At 45.1% G+C, this 18,728-nt stretch overlaps 1 protein-coding gene across 2 annotated transcripts in view; it reads right to left on the bottom strand.

Annotated features, from left to right (window-relative positions):
* The window catches only part of LOC106746819 (G protein-coupled receptor kinase 1), a 29,923-nt gene extending 15,174 nt beyond the window's left edge, over window positions 1–14,749 (bottom strand). For both annotated transcript variants that reach the window (XM_014623872.1, XM_014623873.1), the window contains exon 1: window positions 13,644–14,749. In XM_014623872.1, the coding sequence (XP_014479358.1) occupies window positions 13,644–13,756 (113 nt within the window). In that variant the 5' untranslated portion in view covers window positions 13,757–14,749. The remainder of the gene's footprint in view (window positions 1–13,643) is intronic.
* Between the last annotated feature and the right edge of the window lie 3,979 nt (window positions 14,750–18,728).

Raw genomic sequence — 18,728 nt, 5'->3', positions numbered from 1 at the left:
ATGTGTTAAACGGTTGTCCAACTTCGGACCGGCAAGTAGCCGCACTTACTGTCCCGATAGTCGCACCCGCCTGTGTGTCCCCGGTGTGACCGAGAAGTATTTCAATAACGGCCAGAGAATGACACTTTCGGCATAACGTCTCTCTCTATCTTTCTCTCTCTCTATCCTCTCTCTGTATCCTGCGCCCTGCAATTTTTTTGCGCGCTCCATTTGTTTGTCCGTGCCCGATTGATCTCGATTCCTTATACATATTCAGTTTTCCGCGAAGCAACATCTCTCCCGGAATTTTATTACCTTCCCTGCTGCTGCAATATTTGGTTTAATAACGCTGGTTTACGAAAAAAACCGTTCCGTTTAATTTTTCAACCTTGAAAATCGAGGACAGGATGTTTTTTTGAGATTTTTGAACGCTGAAAATCACGTCGCAGGTAAAATTTCATCAGCACGTCAGATTCCCGAAATAATTGAAGCTTCGTGTGCAAAAATGTGGCTTTTTCCGCGATATTTGAGTTTTTGTTTATTTTGTAAGAGACGTTAACGTTACCTTGAAATTCTGATCAGAAATCATCGCGAATCCAAGCGTGTTATCGCGCTTTCTCTCGCACATTTCTTGCCGCTTTGAATCACGTCATTTGACATGACTGGATATATTAATTTATTATTTATAACTGACTTATAACACGATACAAAATGTAAATGAGGCGCCACGATATCACCTTTTCCTCTGTCATTTTCGCGTCTCTCGCGAATGATCTTCATCGCTCCGGGAACTCGCCGGTCGCTCTATCAGTCTCAACTAGATGATGCTGACGCACAGCGAGCTATTCAGTCGTCGAGACGACGAGGATGACGATGGTACGAATACCAGTTTCGCAGTTTGACGACGAAATCTCGGCGCCGAGACCGCATAAACCGCGCGGCATATTTCTGTTCTCTTTCTCTCTCTCTCTCTCTCTCTCTCTCTGAAAAATCGACCAAGACGCATTCAGCTACGCGGCGAGAACGGTCTCGCCGTGGAAGAAGTTTATTGAAACGGAATTACACGCTTGTTGCATTAGCCGCGGCGCTAAAGCCAAGCGCAACACTCGCTCTCGCTTAGCCGTCGTTTACTTATTTCCAACAAACCGCGCCGAGGTGCGCAAAAGCTCGCTCTGTACGCCCGCGTCATACTTTAACTGCGCGGCTGTCAATCAAAACGGTTCTTATTGCTGGCCTCGCGAGAATAAGAAACCGCGGAGAATCCGCTTTTACTTCTACCACCGGGCGGCGGCAACCTCTCGCGAAGGGAACGCGTGTATTCGTCTCGGCTCTTTCTTCGGCTGTTTCTCCTCCTCCCTCCCTCGTGGATCCGCTTCCACGGGACTCACATTTTTTTTATTTCACATCCGCAGAGCGGATCCCCTTCAAACCGTCCGAATGCGTTTTTCCTATCCCGGAAACTCACGTCATCTCCAGAAAGGAGCGACCCGCTCGTCACGCTGATAAAAAATTGATAGGAGCCGTACCTATCGAAGGAAAGAGAGAAAGAGAGAGAGAGAGAGAGAAGAAAAAGAAGAGAAAGAGGGAGAAACGGGATGTGGCTTCAGCGGCTGAATCGAATTTCGACGGAATGTCACTTATCTTCGCGTTTACATAACGCGATTCGACGGCGGGCGCGGAAGCGGCAGGCTTTACGTGTTAAAATTAATCGCTCCTAAAGCCGCCGCCTTCTCCTGGCCCGTGTCTCGGGGCCGAAACCACGAGTGCAGTTAAAATCGCATAAACAACCGACAGGGTTCATACACCGGTATTTCCAGCAGCGGCCCGTCGCCGCCGCCGCCGCCTATCTATTTCCACCCACGGTCGCTATCGTATTCCGCGAGCAATTTGACCGCAAGAAAATTACGCTTGGCCCCGTAAAAAGCGACCGCGGATTAACGAGGAGGTGCGCCCCTCCTCCTCGCGTCTTCGCTTCTCTCGCGTGGCGTATTTAGTGGGGATCATTTAAGCCGGAAAAGCGGCCTCTCTCTCTCTCTCTCTCTCTCTACACATCCGAGCAAGGTGGGCTCTTACGCGTTTTCTGAGGCTTCAATCTCCGCCCCCTCCCTTCGTCTCCCCGTTTCCTCTTTTTCTATTCACTTGATTGCAATCTCTTTTTTCCCCGATGTGAATGGAGGGTAGTTTCGCAGCGGGCATTCAAGCACCTGAACGTGCGTCGCAGCGTCTCGATAAAAGGCGGTAATTAATGTATGTAGTCGCGGCCGGTGTGTGCCAGTATTTACGGTGACAGTTATGCCCGACAGTTGTGAGCGCGAGGAAGAAGAGGAGGAGCAGTAGGAGGACACACGCGATGTGTGTGTTTCAATCTCGTCTTCGCGCTTTTCGCACGGCAACGCAAATCCCCGTCGTCGATCGTCATCCGATTCGTTCGCCTCCGGGAGGAACTTCTCATTTCTTGTGTCACTCGAACGTAATTACTCAATCTAGCGAGTGTTCGAGAGAGAGAGAGAGAGAGAGAGCGAAAATTCGCGACCGTCGCGCGCTGTGTATATGTGAGAGAGAGAGAGAGAGAGAGAGAAATAGAGAGAAACTTCGTCCCGATTTCCCTTGTTTCCTCCGAAACTCGCTTTTTCGCCCGCGAAAACGGGACGTTTTTACAGAGAAAAAAGCTACGTTCGCCCGGAGCCGGCTGATTACTACTTTTAATTACATCCTGCACCGCGCCGCAGTTTCCTCACTACTGACGAAGACGACGAGGACGACGATGCTGGACGAGCGCATTTTCCTCGCGCTCGCCAGCCGTTCGTTGGAAAGTTATTTCCTTCCGCGGGAAAAAGGGAGGACGGTGTGTTACGGCCGCGCCGAATAGCAAAGAGGAGCGCAGCGACGACGACGAGTGGCCCAGTATTTTATCGATCGCACCTTTGAGCCAATCAGCGATTAACCGATCCCGTCCGATGACACTGACGAATAGCGCGCCCAATCTCCGTCGCATTTGGAAATTCTCCGGACGAGAAGAAGAGAAAGAAGTTGGGAAAGAAACACGGGGGGAGGGAGGCATCTCGGTATCGCTCGTGCGCGCGGGATATCTGTTTAGGGAATTAACTACTCGATTAAATTTGTCGAGTTTGCCTTAATGAAATTGATTAAAGACCCGAGAAGAAGCCGGGGCGGCGGTAAATCCGCGCGATGACGAGCGACAGGTTAACGCGACGACGCGGCCTATATCGATAATCCCATCGCGGACTGATACGCTTACGAACAGCTCGTCCCGTCGTAATATCCCGGGATTTATGGAAAGCTCGTTTCGAACGAGCGGAAGAATCTCCGAGGACGACGGGAAGGAAGGAACGGAACGGAAGAGGAGAAAGAGAGACGACGGAGCCGAGAGAGTGTGAGCGTGTCGAGAGGCGCCGGCACGTCGACGACGGAGGGAAGAAAACCGAAGCGCGTTGAGAAAGTAAACTTTGTCGAGCGTCAACACGCAGTAGCGATTCGACTATTTGCGGACTGAAACAAGGCGCGCGCGTTCCTTCGGTTTCACGGCGCCTCCTCTTTCTCGCGAAACACCTCGAGTATCTTTTTTTTTTCAAGAGAGGCCTTCTCGGGATGGACCTACCGAGGTCGATGCGAAAAGAAACCGTCGAGCGAGACTCCCGAGTTCTGCAAGGTTCTGGTCCCGCATCAACAACCGAGAATTCGCGACCGAACTTCGAAGAAGCAACGGAAAATTTCGAGATGCGACGTCGTACGAGCTAGTATTGCCTCACCTTGACGCTACAAATGGTTACTTACTGCCGTTTCCGGCGCGTTGAGCTTTAACTCTCTAAGTTTCTTGGAGTGGAAAGTGGCAATATTTTCACTCGAGACGATATTGCCACTCGGAACAGCAAGAGTGAATGTTTCGCTCAAGCTCAGCATGGATTCCGACGCCATATGAGCGGATGTTTCAATCTAGGCTGAAAGTAAATACGGTTTCTGTGAGACGCTGCAGCATGTCGGATTTTCGCTCTTCAGTTTAGTGTGAAATCGTCACCCGACGATTCGGAGAATCTCCTTTATAGGAGTACAAAATCACTCGAATTCCAGTGCTTCGATAGTCACCATGCCCTTCGAGTGGGATTTCCACTTCGGAGACAGTGTTGGGAAAGATATGACTTTTCTTGTATTCAAATAAGTTTAGGTACAATTACGATTACCTGGATAAACAGATAGAGGAGAAAATAAACTTACATTTTCCTTAGATGATGCGTCTGGCATACACGATTCCGAGTGTACTCCGTACATTACGACATGGGTTTTCAATTCTTCATAGTGGATATTTTATCAGATAATAGTTACGAAAGTTTGTCCAAGATAGAAATATCATACAAACGGTCGATTATTTACTTAGATTAGATATTAGATGAAATGTACCATTGTATGATCAGATAAGGATATCGGATAAATTACTTTGTATCTTGATACGTTCCAACACTGCTCCAAGAAATTTTAGAGAGCGAAGAATTTACTTCAAAATCCCAAAACCGGCACATTCGGCGCATTATAAATAATTTACGATCTTTCACTGAGAGAGCAATTAATGATAGATTCGTATCCACGGGCCGTATGTATCCGACGGTTCGCATCAATAATTTTCATCGTGTGAAATAAATATCGGCGAGTAATTGGAAATTCATCGATCTTTTAAAGTACACGGTAACGTCTCACGGCCAAGTGGAGGCGCGAAGCGATAATTACTTGTCAAATGATGATGGACTACGAATATCGGGAAAAATTGTGTATCCGGTTGATATCTCCTTATTCTCGATCACAAGTTCATCACACGCGTCTGTTAAAATCCAAAGCCTTCTGTGCAACAAATGTTTACACATCCTGAAGTGTATGTGACGTATCGCCGCCTGCGTCCTGGTATTCTGGGTCCTTATTCTTGAAACGGTTGCGTATGTACAGGTAAATGTCGTTGCGTGGCTATTTTATGATACGATTACACCTGCGCAACGACATTTACGTGTACGCAAGCATTTCAAGGATAGGAGCGCTTTGCATCTTCCGTCTTAGTTTCTCGATCCAGTCCTCCTATTCCCCGCTGTTCACGGCTCTTTGGATATTCTCTCGAGACACCGACACTCTCGAGCAAGGTACTCGGCAATTCGATCAACGTATATTAATTAACGCGACGCCGACGAGAGCCCGATTCAATATTTCAAGGGCCGAAATGAAATATTTCAGGGTTGCCACAGGAAATGAATTTTGAAATTCCCCGATCTTACCAGGTTTTCCAGACGGCAGTCTGGAGAATTTCCTACGAGCAATACGTACTCTTAAAGTTAATGTTGAAAAGCAGGATTGCAGAGAAGGCGGCTTATATTATTGGAAGCAGCACAAATTTGAAAGTTTAGCGATATAATGTAATTCCGAATGTAAATTCAGGCCAATAAAAAGTAAATGAATATTGAAAACTTGAAGAATACACTTAAAAGTATTTAAGGGAATTGTGAGTATAGGGTGAGCAAGGGATTGTGAGTTCGGAATTTCAGATTTTTTGTGCGTACCCTCGATTTTTCCAGGTTTCCCTTGACATCTGAAATTTCCATGATTTTTCCCGGTATTCCCAGTTTTCCAGGTCTGCAGCAATTCTGTATGTTAATCGCACGAATAACCTACAATATACATAGTCGTAGACAGAAAAGTTATCTCATTTCCCAGGTATAGTGATATCGAAAATCCCGAATATGGACGCATCATTTCTGAGTATTCGTGCATAATATGACTGCTAATTATTCTGGTGAACCGGTAAGGTCGCTTCAAAGCAGCAGTTATGATGCACGAATATTACAAAAAACAAAGCACCTAATTCGAAATTTCCGATATAACTGTGCCTACACGGAGAAAAAGGTTTCTTTAGATTTAGTATTTCTATTTATTTAATCCGAATTCGTTTCATAAAAACATCATATAATATATTTGTTCGAGTAAAAATTGTATCGTTTCATTCAAGAAATCTCTATTAACGGAAAGAACGCTGTTATTTGAAATAATATCTTTTAACCGAATAAAATATTATTTGGTCACGATAAATATGTAAAATGAGGTAAATAATTTCTTTGTAAGAAAATTATCTTTCGTTTCAAACCCAATTTTTCATTTGAGATGAAGATACGTGTTCGTTGAAAAGTCTAGCAATATCGTATTTATTAATTGAAACATAAGGTTTCTTTCGAGCATGCCGATGATGAAATTTTTTTGAATGCAATGAAATTGATTAAATTTGAAGAAATCTTTGTCTCAGCGTAAGGAATGGGACAACAACCTTTCTGTCCACGAATGTACTCCGCGATATACGCCTTCGTCGAAACATAATGAAAACACTCGGAGGAACTACACGAGATACGAGGGTAAGGCTTTAACCGCCTTGAAGGCCCCGAATTGGGAATGTTCATTGTTGTGATCACTCGGCTGTTAAAAGGTGGGCGACAACGTTTGTCGAGCGACGAGAGATGACGTGGCCCTTTTCGCCCATTGTTTTGGTATTCTTACGCATCGCGTATTTTTCCGCGGTCGAGTCGTTACGTTCGAACCGACGAGCGAGCGAGCAGCACACACACGCACACACCGCGACGCGGAATAACGCGTATCGGTATGTTACTTACAATTCTTTTGTCGAATGAAAAAATGTCGACTTTTGAAATATTCAATTGTCGCATCCACACCAGTGCCACCGGTGCTAATGTCAGTGTTACGAATGTCCTGAATACTACAACGGAGCAGCCAATAGCCAGGACACGCTCGATGAGAAAGCCAGAACGGAGGATAACGAGACATTGAGACACAGACGGCGACACGTGATATTTCCAGGTATTTAATTATAATCTTTACGGGAAACGCCCTTTGATATGCATAAAATAAGGCAAAAATATCGCAGACAGGCAAAAGAAAGGAAAATCATAAATATAACCTGCTAATAAATACAAAAAGCTCATGAGATCATACGCATAATAGGGGATTTTAACGCAATTAAATTTCCGTGAAAAAAAAAAAATCAATGGATGCGGAGGATAAATTAGCACAGTCTATTCATATGAGAATTCATACCGTATAAAGTTCGATGAAGTTCTACTATTAAAAAACCGGGCGATGTCTCAAGGATCTTGGCGGAACGCTCGGTCGTATTAATTCTAAAATATGTGAACAAGACACATCATAATTAAACGGATTAAATATAAAAAGAAGATCGTTTAACATTCTCCTCTGTTGCAAAGAGCGTGTCCAACCCATCGAGAACCGGCCGATACTCATGACATGTTATGTCACAGGTCATTTGTTATACAGAATTTCCGAGAATCAACATGGAATGGAAATCGGTATTAAGTAACTATTTTTGCACCGTCAGGGCAATAGCTTGTACAGTGTCTCGAGATTCTCCACTGATTGAAATGTGACGAAACTTGCAAGATTAATACAAGAGCAAAATTCCGACTCGAGAAGCGCGTTTTGTTATTACTGCGAAGGGAGGAAAAGAAAAATACGGGGCAAGGCGAAACGGTTTACATTCGCGTATCTTCGTCTGTGCCGGCGAGCGTATATTTTTTCAATTGCGCACGCTAGGAAATTTACCGATCTGTCTCTCACTCTCCCCCTCCCTCTCTCTCTCTCGTCTCACGGAGTCGCAGCAGGACGTCGTCGACTCGTATTGGCGCGTCGAGAGCGAAGACGGCTGGCGGTTAATCAAAGTCGAGAATTGAGTTGTTCCAAGCTTCCATAGTGTCGGACGCAGCTACGTTCGCCACGTACCGTACCATCGTCCATACGAAACTGCTTCCGCAGTTCAAGGATCAGGCACGCACGAGGAGAACGAGTCCACACCGAAGGCGTCAACGTACACCGGCTGCACATCCGAGACGTAAAAGATGGAAAAACGCTCGCGGCGAAACTCGCTCGTGACCTCGTCTCCTCGCGCTGAGATTCGCTCCGTCGCGATCTTTTTCCGGGGAGAAAATGAGAAAATAAGTGAGAAGAAGCGACGACTCCCCCTTCCCCTAGCACCCTTCTCAGCCGTGTGCGCAACGTACGATATCGGGCGCGATGCGCGACTTACGAGTGTAAGTCACCGCGGCTCACCGAGTTCTCACCTTGGGGGCTCCTCTTTTAGATTTTCCTACCCCTTTTCAGAGTCATTTCACGCAGGCTTCACCTTACCTAACCCCTGCGAGAGGCTCTCAAGAGCGCGAAAAAGATCGAAGAGGGGTTGATAGTCGTGCGTCCCGTCGTCTCCAGAATGCGCGTTCACGCATTCTCGGACTTAGCGCCCCGTGAATAGGGGCGAGGTTGTCCTACTTGTGTGTGCGCGTATGTGCGTATTGTGAGTGAGTGAGTGTGTGTGTGTGTGTGCGTACGTGCGTGCATCTGCTGGTGCATTAATGTTATCACGAATAGTCGGAACAACGCCATGCACGCAATTTTTTTTAATTAGCTGAGGATCGAACCACCGTCGGACCACCGTCACGAGAACGGAGAAAAGGAGAAAGAGAAAGAAAGGAGAAGGAGAACGAGAGATAAGCGGCTGCGACATCGTCGATGACAGCGTTAACGTTGACTTATACCGGATTTACAGTCGACGTACGGTCGACTGGGTCGGTGTCAAGTCGAGTATACTCGACTGACCAGTGTCAACGCTTTTAGTCGGGTTAATTTTAGTCTAATATTAGTCGGCTAAGCTCCTCACAGCGATTACTACGCTGTAAACTAAGCATATGACCTGGTTGCAGTTTATTTGAGAAAAAAAGACCATCGACGGGTATTGTGTGTGTGTGTATGTGTGTGTCCCCATTCGGTCGCTCAAACTCGCCGGGACGAGCCTACGCGACGACGCGTGCCATTTTCCTCTCCTTCTCTCCTCCTTCATCCTTTTTCTCTCTCTCTCTCTCTCTCTCTCTCTCTCTTTTCCCACCCCTTTTGTAACGTCGACGATTGACGGAGATCGAAATCGCGTCGCGCCACGTCATCGATCATCGATCGCTGACGACGGGGAACCACGGAGGGACGAGCGCAAAAAAGAGAAAGATAGAGAAAAATATAGCGAGGGATGAGAGAAAGAGAGAGATAGAGACGAGGGACGCGAGGATCCCTTTGCGTGTGAATTTACTTTTCATTGACCAATTTTCTAATGAGTAATATAAATTGGCCATGCGCGCGCGCACGCACGCTCGCTCGCGAGCGCAAAATCACAAAGCTGTTGCAAGAATAATGAGCTAAAAACAACCCCCGCGCACTCTGACATTTTCTAAAATACATCCGCCGGATCGTTGGATTTGTGATCTCGTCGTGAGGTAATGGAGACTCTCGATGAGAATTCGAGGTGTCTCCTCTTCTTTTTTTTCTCTCTCTCTCGTCACGCGTTGCACGCGATCAGGGCGGACGAGTATCTCGAACGAGAACGCGCGCGCGGGGGAACGTTTACGAGGTGTAAAGTGAAGTGAATCGAAGCCGTAAAGTACATTCGCGCGTGTTCTTCTCCTCCTCCTCTTCTTCCTTTTCTTTTTTTACGGTTCGCGCACGTCGCTTTCGGCGGCTTCGTCGAAACGCAAATACGCGAGACGGGGGAATTCGCTCTAAGGAAACAATCATGGATTTCGCCGACTAATCCGAATTTAATGGCCGGTCTAGGAGGATGGGTAGGTAGAGACGGCAGGGCGAGCGAGAGACGATTAATCGAAGCGACACGGGAAACGGGATCGATAACGCGAGCTCGCATTCACCGCGTACGCACCAATTCAACTACACCGTATTACAGCGTTCTAACGAGACACATCGCTGTCCGCATTAACTCTGCCTCCTCCCTTCCCCACCTCTTCCCCTCCGGAATTGGGATCAAGCGGTATATCGGCGCGAACCGTCCGGCGGCGCACGATTCTTAATTACCGCCGGAAAACCCGGAGCCATAAAAACGCGTCGCGTCGGGAACGACGTATTTCTTTCCGCCGCGATAACGAGCGCCCTTTGCGCCCGAGCAAAATAAATTCGCCGTCAGATATGATCCGATCGACTTTTCGATCTGACTGTTGCGTCGATGTTGCGACGGCCGTTGAGATTAAGCGTGGAGACAAACACACGAGATCCGTCAATGTGGCAACGGGAAAAGGAAAATTGGACGGACGCTCGCGCTAAGCGCACGATGAAGTTGTTGCTGCTCCTCGTCGCGGTGTATACATCCGGCAGCGTGCGGTTTCGCTCTGCTTCCGTAAGTAATTTCCGCAACGAGAAATATATTTCTCTCTCTCTCGCGCGCGCTCAAATATCGTGTGTGTAATGTTTTTTTCTCATTCTATGTACGAGACTGACGTGCGAGGCTCTTCAACAGGTCGCGAGTAAGTATTACACGACATATTCGAAACTTCGGTATAATTCGACATTTGACGACGCAGTGCGAAGATTCGAAGTCGAATTATTCGAAGTTTCGGAATATTGAAACTGTTAGCAGAACTAATTTCGGAGAGTGCGACGAAATACTGCGAAGTTAGAGTATATCGGTTTAACCAGGATAACAAACATTCTAAGACGGCGTAATGACGTCTTTTAGATAAGACAATAAGACGCCTAAAGCGTATCTCTGAGACTTCTCTCAGACATACGTGTCGTTTCGGTAAGTATCTTTGATTCAATTCCTTGAGATTTATATTTGTCTGGTTTAAAACAAAGTGAACGGAGAAAGCACAAATAATTAACACTACAGTCTTTAAGACAATAAATACTATTTACTGCGCCTATAAAAACGAACACGCGCTTTCAGTTCTTGTTTCAGATGTTTAAACATTCGGATATCCGAAAGTTCAAAAACTGAAAAGTATGTGAGTTCGTTTCGCAGGCACAGTAAATTAGTATTTACTGTTCCTGAGAATGTAATGTTAATTATTAGCGCCTTCTTCATTTGTTTTAACCTAGACAAGTTCGTTTGGCCCGTCCACTCTATCTGGTAAATTCAACCAAACTTCTTTTCCGTTCGAATATAACCTGTCGGAGGTCCGAAAATTCGAAAGGTTCGAGTTATAATTTCTATATCCCTGGTCGCGTGAATTCTTTTCTCTTACGGCCGAGACGCATGGCTCCATGGCCGATTACGGAACGTTACGTAATATTTAGCGGTACCGTCAGATGCCTATGTGTTTAATTAATTATGCGAATCGTGGTCGCGGCCGGCGCTGCGACCGCCGCTGCCACACCGCCTCGGTCGACCGGACGGCCGGTGTCGATGGCTCTGGAGGAATCGCGACCAGAATGCCTCGCATTCGGGCGGAACTTTGGCTCCGGCTCGCCGAGAAGCCGGGGAGCACAGTTTAGCGAACTTTCGCGAGAGATACCGCCGCCGAATAATCGATACGCCGCTCGCTATTCGCCGGTAAGCTCCGCCCGTGTGAAGACAGGACTACTTTCAAATTGAAGACGAGGAAAGCACGTCGCCCTCTCAATATTTTAAGCTTATCGGAGCTTTAAAAGCCCCCTCCCCCCTCCCATTCATGCGATCACACGTAATCCGATATTCCGCGCTGTTCATTCATCCACGTAGCGAGAATTAGTGCAACTTTACTATTCCGTGCGGCGACCGCGAGGAAGTAATTTTCCCGCGCTAATTGGATATCGAGATACATATCTCCGAATCCTGGGATATAACGTGAAAAAAAAAAAACGAATCGCTGCGCGGAAAAAGACGCAAAATAGGAGGATATAACACGATCGTTGTCTTCGCCTCATTTTTTCCGTTTTTAGCTTAAATAAATCGCTCGTTCTTCTCTTTCGTCGCCGGAAACACCTAAAAGTTCCATCCAGACGTAAGCATCACGGCGTGTTGACCTCTTTAATAGTAAGATCGGGGTCGGATCCGACCTCGTGCTCTGTTTTCTTCACTTTTCATCCAATTAACGTGCAAAAGTGTTTATTTAGAAACGGAAAAAATACGACACAGTTCACCGAATTACCTGAAAACGCGGTAAGGTATTTTAAAAGACGCTCTGACGTTCCGAAAATCCACCTCGGCAAAGGGAAGTAGAGAATTATTTCGGGAGATAACCGTGATCCCCTTATGACTTCAATCGTAGGTTTTATGACTAAGGGTAAACAAAGAAGAAACGTGAGCACCGGTGATACCGGCTCGGTCAGCTTGTTCTGGAATCGCAGAGAGAGTGTGCCTTCGGTTCATCTCGCACGAAAGGCACCGGCCCGGACGCGATATGACACGCGATAAGACGCGAGGTAACGATTATTCGCTACACGGGGAAAGAGAAGAAGAGAGCGCGTCGTTCCCTCCGCTCCGTCGTTTTCATTTAGTGGCGCGCGCGCGCGCTCCCTACAAAAGGGAAGTAAAGGAGCAACGAGAGAGAACAACGCACGTGCTCCCGAGCAACGATCTCCTCACCGGTCTTGTCGGTGGATCATCCAGGCACATGTCGCACTCCCCACGTCCCTCGGACGACGAGTTTTGCCTTATTCAGTGTTTTCCGGGCTCTGCTCGCACACGTGAAGCGCTCGAAATTGGCGAGTGGCCAGCAAAAACCCTAAGCCTGCTGCCTCGAACCGACTCGACTTATTTTCACGAGGCGAAGCTCCGGTAACGCGCGCGTCCGCGGTTTACGGACCGAAAATAACGCTCATAGTGTAAACATTGGCGAGTTATAATCGATGCGGAGTATCGATCGATGCTGGTACCTGCTCGCTGCTAAAGAGAGAGAGAAAGTTTTTTCTCGTGTTTTTCCAGAAAGACAGAGCGAGAAAGAGAGAGAGAGAGAGAAGGACAGAGGAAACACCGAGAGATTGATCGACGCGAAATTTATTCCGCGTCCCGGGAATACATTTAATCACACCCGAAGATAAACCAAAGTTTAACGAGCGCGGCGCGCTGCGTTGGTGGGTGCGTTGTGTGTTTGCCGTGCTGAGATTGATTCGGGGCACGTCTGTGTCCTGACGCGAACGAGGGATAGATAGAGAGAGAGAGAGAGAGTGAGAGAAAGGGGCGGGGGTGGAGGATCGGAAGAGGATTGTCAGTTATTCCCATGAAAAGAGAGACCTTTAACGAGCGACCCGCTCGACACGACGGGGACAATTTAACCTGATTTAAATCTCCTCCAGATCCAGGCGAGATCGATCGTCCATCAACCATGTGAATCCGTACGACCCCGCGCGCGAGTCGAGAAACCCTCGCAAGTGGCAAGAATTAAGGACGAATAATAAGGAATTAATGCGTGTGCTAGAATCGGCGGGGAACGGTCCGTGCTTTAAAACTTGTGAAGAAATTTATAGAGGGAGAAAAAAGAAAGAGAGAGGTAGAAGAAGTAGAAAAAGAACCAATAGAGAGAGAGAGAGAGAAGTTCGCGCGTCCGCTTTCGGAGCGGCGGTTGTTTGTAAACATTTTTCCCCGGTGAGTTGGCGAAGGCGAGACGCGACGGCGACGACGAGGATGACGACGACGACGGCGGCATCATCGGCGGGTGGCCCGCCGTAGGAAGAACGGGGAAAACAGGCGGAAGAAGGGAGGGGCATGCAGGAAACGGGGAGAGGTTGTCTCCGTCCGTCCGTCCGTCCGTCGTCTCGCAAGCCTCCTCCTCGTATCGAACCACGGTGCCGGAAATCGCGCACGCACCGCCACGGCGTTGGGGACAAGTGTGCGCACTTACCTAGGATCCGGCAAGACGATCTTCTTGCTGGCACGGGCGGCTGGCGTGCACTTGCTCTTCTCCATGGCCATCAGGTAGCTGACGTCGGCCAACACCGCCTCGAGGTCCGCCATTTTCCTTGATGGGTCCTTTCAACGGTGGGTCTCGATCTACGAGGAAGACGATCACCTTTTCGCCGTCGTCGTCGGCGAACGGACTCCCCCTTCCCCCTGTCGTTCCTCTTCGTCTTCCTCGGCCTCCTTCTCCTCCTAATACGGCACCGGCTCCGGGTGCGACCTAGCACGCAGCCGACACAGCCGCTTCGCTGCCACGGACACGGTGCTCCGCCGCCGTTCGCGGGTTGCCTTACTGCCGCATATTTTTAGCGTAACGCAGCGACGGCGACGACGGCGGCGGCGGCATTCCGTACGATCGAACGGCCGACCGAGGGAACGCGCCTTCTCGTTCTCCAATTGATGACAGATCACCGCGAAGGACGGACGGACCGACGGACGAATGAACGAACGAACGAGAATGAGTGAGAGAGAGAAAGAGAGAGAGAGAGAGCGAACGAACGTCGATCGACGAGTGAGCAAGCGACCGACGACGACGGAGGTTAGTGTCGCCGTGAGGCAGCGCGATGTTCCAGAGGACGATGATGTTCGCTCTCTTGCGGCCGCACTCTCCTCTCCTTCGTCGCCAGACTCTTCTATCTATCTGTTTATCTCCGTCCCCGCTTCGCCGCCTCTGTCCTTTCTGCCCCCTCTCGCATACATACACACACGCACACTGTGTATTTCTCTCTTGCTTTCTCTCTCTCTCTCTCTTTCTTCTTTCCCACTTTCTTCCTCCTTCCTCCTCTCGGAACGTCGCAGCACGAGCAGTAGCTCCTCTTCTTCTTCCTCTCAATTTCACAGTATCGCCGCTCGCACGCACGGGTTTGCGCGTCGCGACGAAGCTGGCCTACCTCGCTCAACTTGGCTAACGCGAGCTCCCATTTTACGCGAGACGCCGCGACGCCGTTGCGACTCCTCTCATCACGCCCGTGTGCGTTTCGCGCGATCAACGCTGCGCGTCTCGAGGTGGGCTCTCGGGGGAAGCGTAGACGATCGGCAGGCGAACGATCGGNCGTGCGCGTCCCTCCTCATCCCGTCTCTCGAGCTGGAGTGAATGCGCGCATTCACTCCAGCTCGAGAGACGGGATGAGGAGGGACGCGCACGGTAAATCTCGTCGCGTTGCTTCGCAGGGTAACGGCATATACACGCACGCACACACACGCACACGCGACACTCGCTCAGCCGCAAGCTCGCGACTGCTCGCTCGCGACACTCGCACTCGCGCTCCGTACTGACTCGCGCGCGCCCTGATTGGCCGAGCGCCACTCTACGGCTAGGTCGCGAACTACCATTGGTAAGATGGCCCTTCCGACTCGAGTCTGCGCTGAACTGGACGCCGTCGGTAAAGCAGCCACGATTTACCGTAATCGAGACTCGAGTCCACCCGAGGTCGCTCGGATCTTCGCTCGAGGGTGAAAAGGTAGCTTTGTAATTATATGCGGGCTTAGGTAAGCTTGATTTTTTATTTCTGACTAAATTAAGTTTCGAAGTCGATGCCTGTAAAATTAACTTGGATGAATTAATAGTTACTTAGGAGAAAAAGTGATTTAATTAAAGGCTGAGTTAAAATTAAGTTAACTTTTTGAAAATGTTAAAAGAGTTAATTGTGCAATATATATATACAGACTATTCCTCTCTAAACTTTATAATTTGTGTCTGAAAGATTTCTTTCTATTTTGCTCTATTTTTGTCATATTAAGGTGTCTCAATTTAAACAATCCACCCAATATATGTACATACATATATTTTTTGTATAATCAATTTTTTAATCTATTTCAATTTATGCGTAATAAAAGAGAAAGGCTGCGTTCAGCAGAAAAAAATCCAGCTAGTAAGCACTTTCTATTGAGTTTTGCAACTGTTGTTAGATTTTTTGCTGAACGACGCTTTGCGCAATTTACGCTACTCCAACATGTTTACTAAGCGACCCAGCATATTAAAAGTATGCTGGAAAAAATGACGACTTTTTAGCAAACATGTTGGAGAAGCGTAAACCTGCTGGTTTCGTTCAGCAGAAAACATTAAAACAGTTGCAAAACCGCTGGCAAAAGCGCTGACTAAGCTGCTTTTTCTGCTGAACGCAGCCAAAAATAGGCTATTATAAGAAAAAATACCGTCTGGTTTGTGTTCTGGAATCCATACAAAAAAGAACGCTAGCTAACTCGGAGAAGAAAAAAATCCTATTATTTTTTATTTCTCTTATTATGTATCATTAATACTTCGTGTAATGATTGTAATACCGATAAATTATTTTAATAATCATATAAGAAAAGTTAATAAGTCAAAATTAATGCGCTTAAAAATAACTAAGTTTAAGTTAAAATTTGGCACATTTAAAATTAAATAAATTAAGTTAAAAGTCATTAGCTTTTTAATTCTTAACTTTTAATTGATTGAATTAATTACTAACCAAACCTGATTATATGTATTATTTCTCATTATAAGCAAGTTCTTTTGCGCAAAATCTTTCGCGCTGCTGCAGGAAATGTACGCAAGCTAAAGATTTCTTTCCAGCAAAAATGAGGTCAACCGTGATTTTTCTTTTTTGCAAGCGTAATAATTCACCGTATTTAAATAACGGGTCTAAGAAACCCATTTTAATTATACCTGTTGCTTATAATAGTATATTATTAATATAATATGTAAATTAATTGGAATTAATTAGACCCTCATTACGAAGACATCATTCTTATCAAGGATTAGGGCCGTAGTACAACTCAACGACAAGTCAGACGTGTTTTCTCTTCTATTATAGGCAACATTTAAGAAAAATTTAACGAGTTGTTTAACTTCGATAAAAATGACAATAATGAAAAGGCTTCAGAAGACTTTCAAAGCTTGAAGTTTCTATTTTTCTGGCCTATCATTATGTTAACGCCTTTTATTAGCAAGATATATTGAACTGAATTAATTATAAACACAGATTGTTTAATTTTTAACTTATTTTAACTCGTTGGATTATTTTTGCTTTGAAAAGTAAATTTTATTGAAAAATGTGAAAAATGAATTTTAAAGAGAGAACTTTTAGCTTTTAATCAATAAAAAGCCAAAAAGAAAATTTATTTCTTAATGAACATTATACATCAATTAGTTTACCTTTTATAAGCGATCGAAGGATCTTTTTGGCTTTAACGTTATATATGTGTATATAATTTAGTGACGAAAGTCGCACCACAATCTGTGGGGATACAAATTAAAGGGAAAAGTTCACGCCTTATATATATACGTTATATGTAACTTTCTGTTTACACGATGTAACTTGACAAATATCATACAAAATTTTAATACTTAACGGATCGCTCGATTTGTATTCATATAACATGGTAAAGATAAAGTTTAAAACTTTATATTCAAAAATATACAGGAAAATTAAAGACTTCAAGCTATAAAGGACTTCTCGAACTATCTCGATTTAACATTAATTTTGCAGAAGTTACAACACATTGAATTTTGTTCATCTTTGAAAATAAATTATTAATTACATGAGTACAATATACCTCTGATAAATTTTTAAGATAAGTATACGGTGTACCAAGGCTGCAAATAATAGTACAGAATGCCTTGTACATAAATTTAATACTTGACACACTATACAATTTTCCGATATCAAATAGTGTTTACAACAGACATAAAAACAATAAACATTAAGTTTGACTTAACACGCGGAAATATTTCGATAGCTTCGACAAACACATTTCCTGCTGTTATGATTACAAGATTGACGATCAAATGTAATTTTCCTCATTCAATCATATATATGACACATAGAAATTCTTGTATATGGAATCTCGCGGAATAATTGTGAATGTTCTATATTCTCAATCTTTCGAAACACCGTTTCATTACATCCGTTTACATTAGTCAATCGCTTCGCTAAACAGTCGAAAAATCACATGCAGAAAATGTACCTTCTCCTTATCACCTTTATCTTACAGAATTTCTGACTACTTATTATCTTTAAGCACTTTTTAGTTATAAATCTTAATCCTTTCCCTACTGTTAACAAACCTAGAACAATATTCAACTTTGGCAATTTCCTACCTACTATACTTGTTCTTTTTAACTTTGTACGAATGTATTATATTATACGGCAATCCTTATATGGCCGGTAATCAAAATACTGATTACAAAACTGTAGCGTTATATTTGAAGAGTGTATTTTTTCACTTAAATCGGAATTCGTCACGAGGCACATGGTATTTTTTTCTCTAATTATTATTTTTAAATTAATATTTAATAAGACATTTTTTTCTAGAATTTTTTTCTAGAACTATACACATAATAATTATTATCGAGTTAGCTCATCTTACTTGTTACCAAAAAGGTATCGAATTATTGCACCTGAAGTTTTATATTTTCATAGAATACGAAGAATCATATATGCGACGAGATGCGCGAAAATAAATAAAATAATACAATCGAAAATTATAATACACAGTGATTATGCATATGCAAACTAATAAATAACGCAAGATACAATTCATAGCTATTAAAACATTAAAGTGTGTCCTAATCCAGTAAGGAGAGGATTACAGCGTAGATTTCTAAAATCACAGCAGACGTATTTAAACATCACTCTATCGATTCGTGGGTGATGTAACAATTTCAAATTTTATCTGTCTAAGGTTATAGACCTACGGTTATATATGTTATAGGTCATAGAATGTTCATGAGAGCTACCACTCAAAGAGAAGAACGTAATATAACATAGTGATAGGCACACCAGTAATTGGCAAAATGCTCTTCGTCTTCCATTTTTGGCCTACGATAACAATAGTGTGAATCATCATTATTATTATTATTATTATTATCCATTTGTCTCACATACCCGTGTCTTTGATCCGATGTTTCAATTTAACTAACGTATTACAGAACGCGATATATATCGCTTCACTAGGCGCACGCTGTAATTACCTTTAGAAACTCTACGATAACATTCTAGTGACGTAATGAGAGTATGCGATGAGACATACGATAAGAGGGGGGGGG

The sequence above is a fragment of the Dinoponera quadriceps genome, unplaced genomic scaffold (assembly GCF_001313825.1).
Source record: "Dinoponera quadriceps isolate SergipeBrazil2010 unplaced genomic scaffold, ASM131382v1 scaffold1565, whole genome shotgun sequence".
Lineage (NCBI taxonomy): Eukaryota > Metazoa > Arthropoda > Insecta > Hymenoptera > Formicidae > Dinoponera > Dinoponera quadriceps.
The sequence above is the reverse complement of the archived record's forward strand: the minus strand, read 5'-3'. Positions and strand labels throughout refer to the sequence as shown.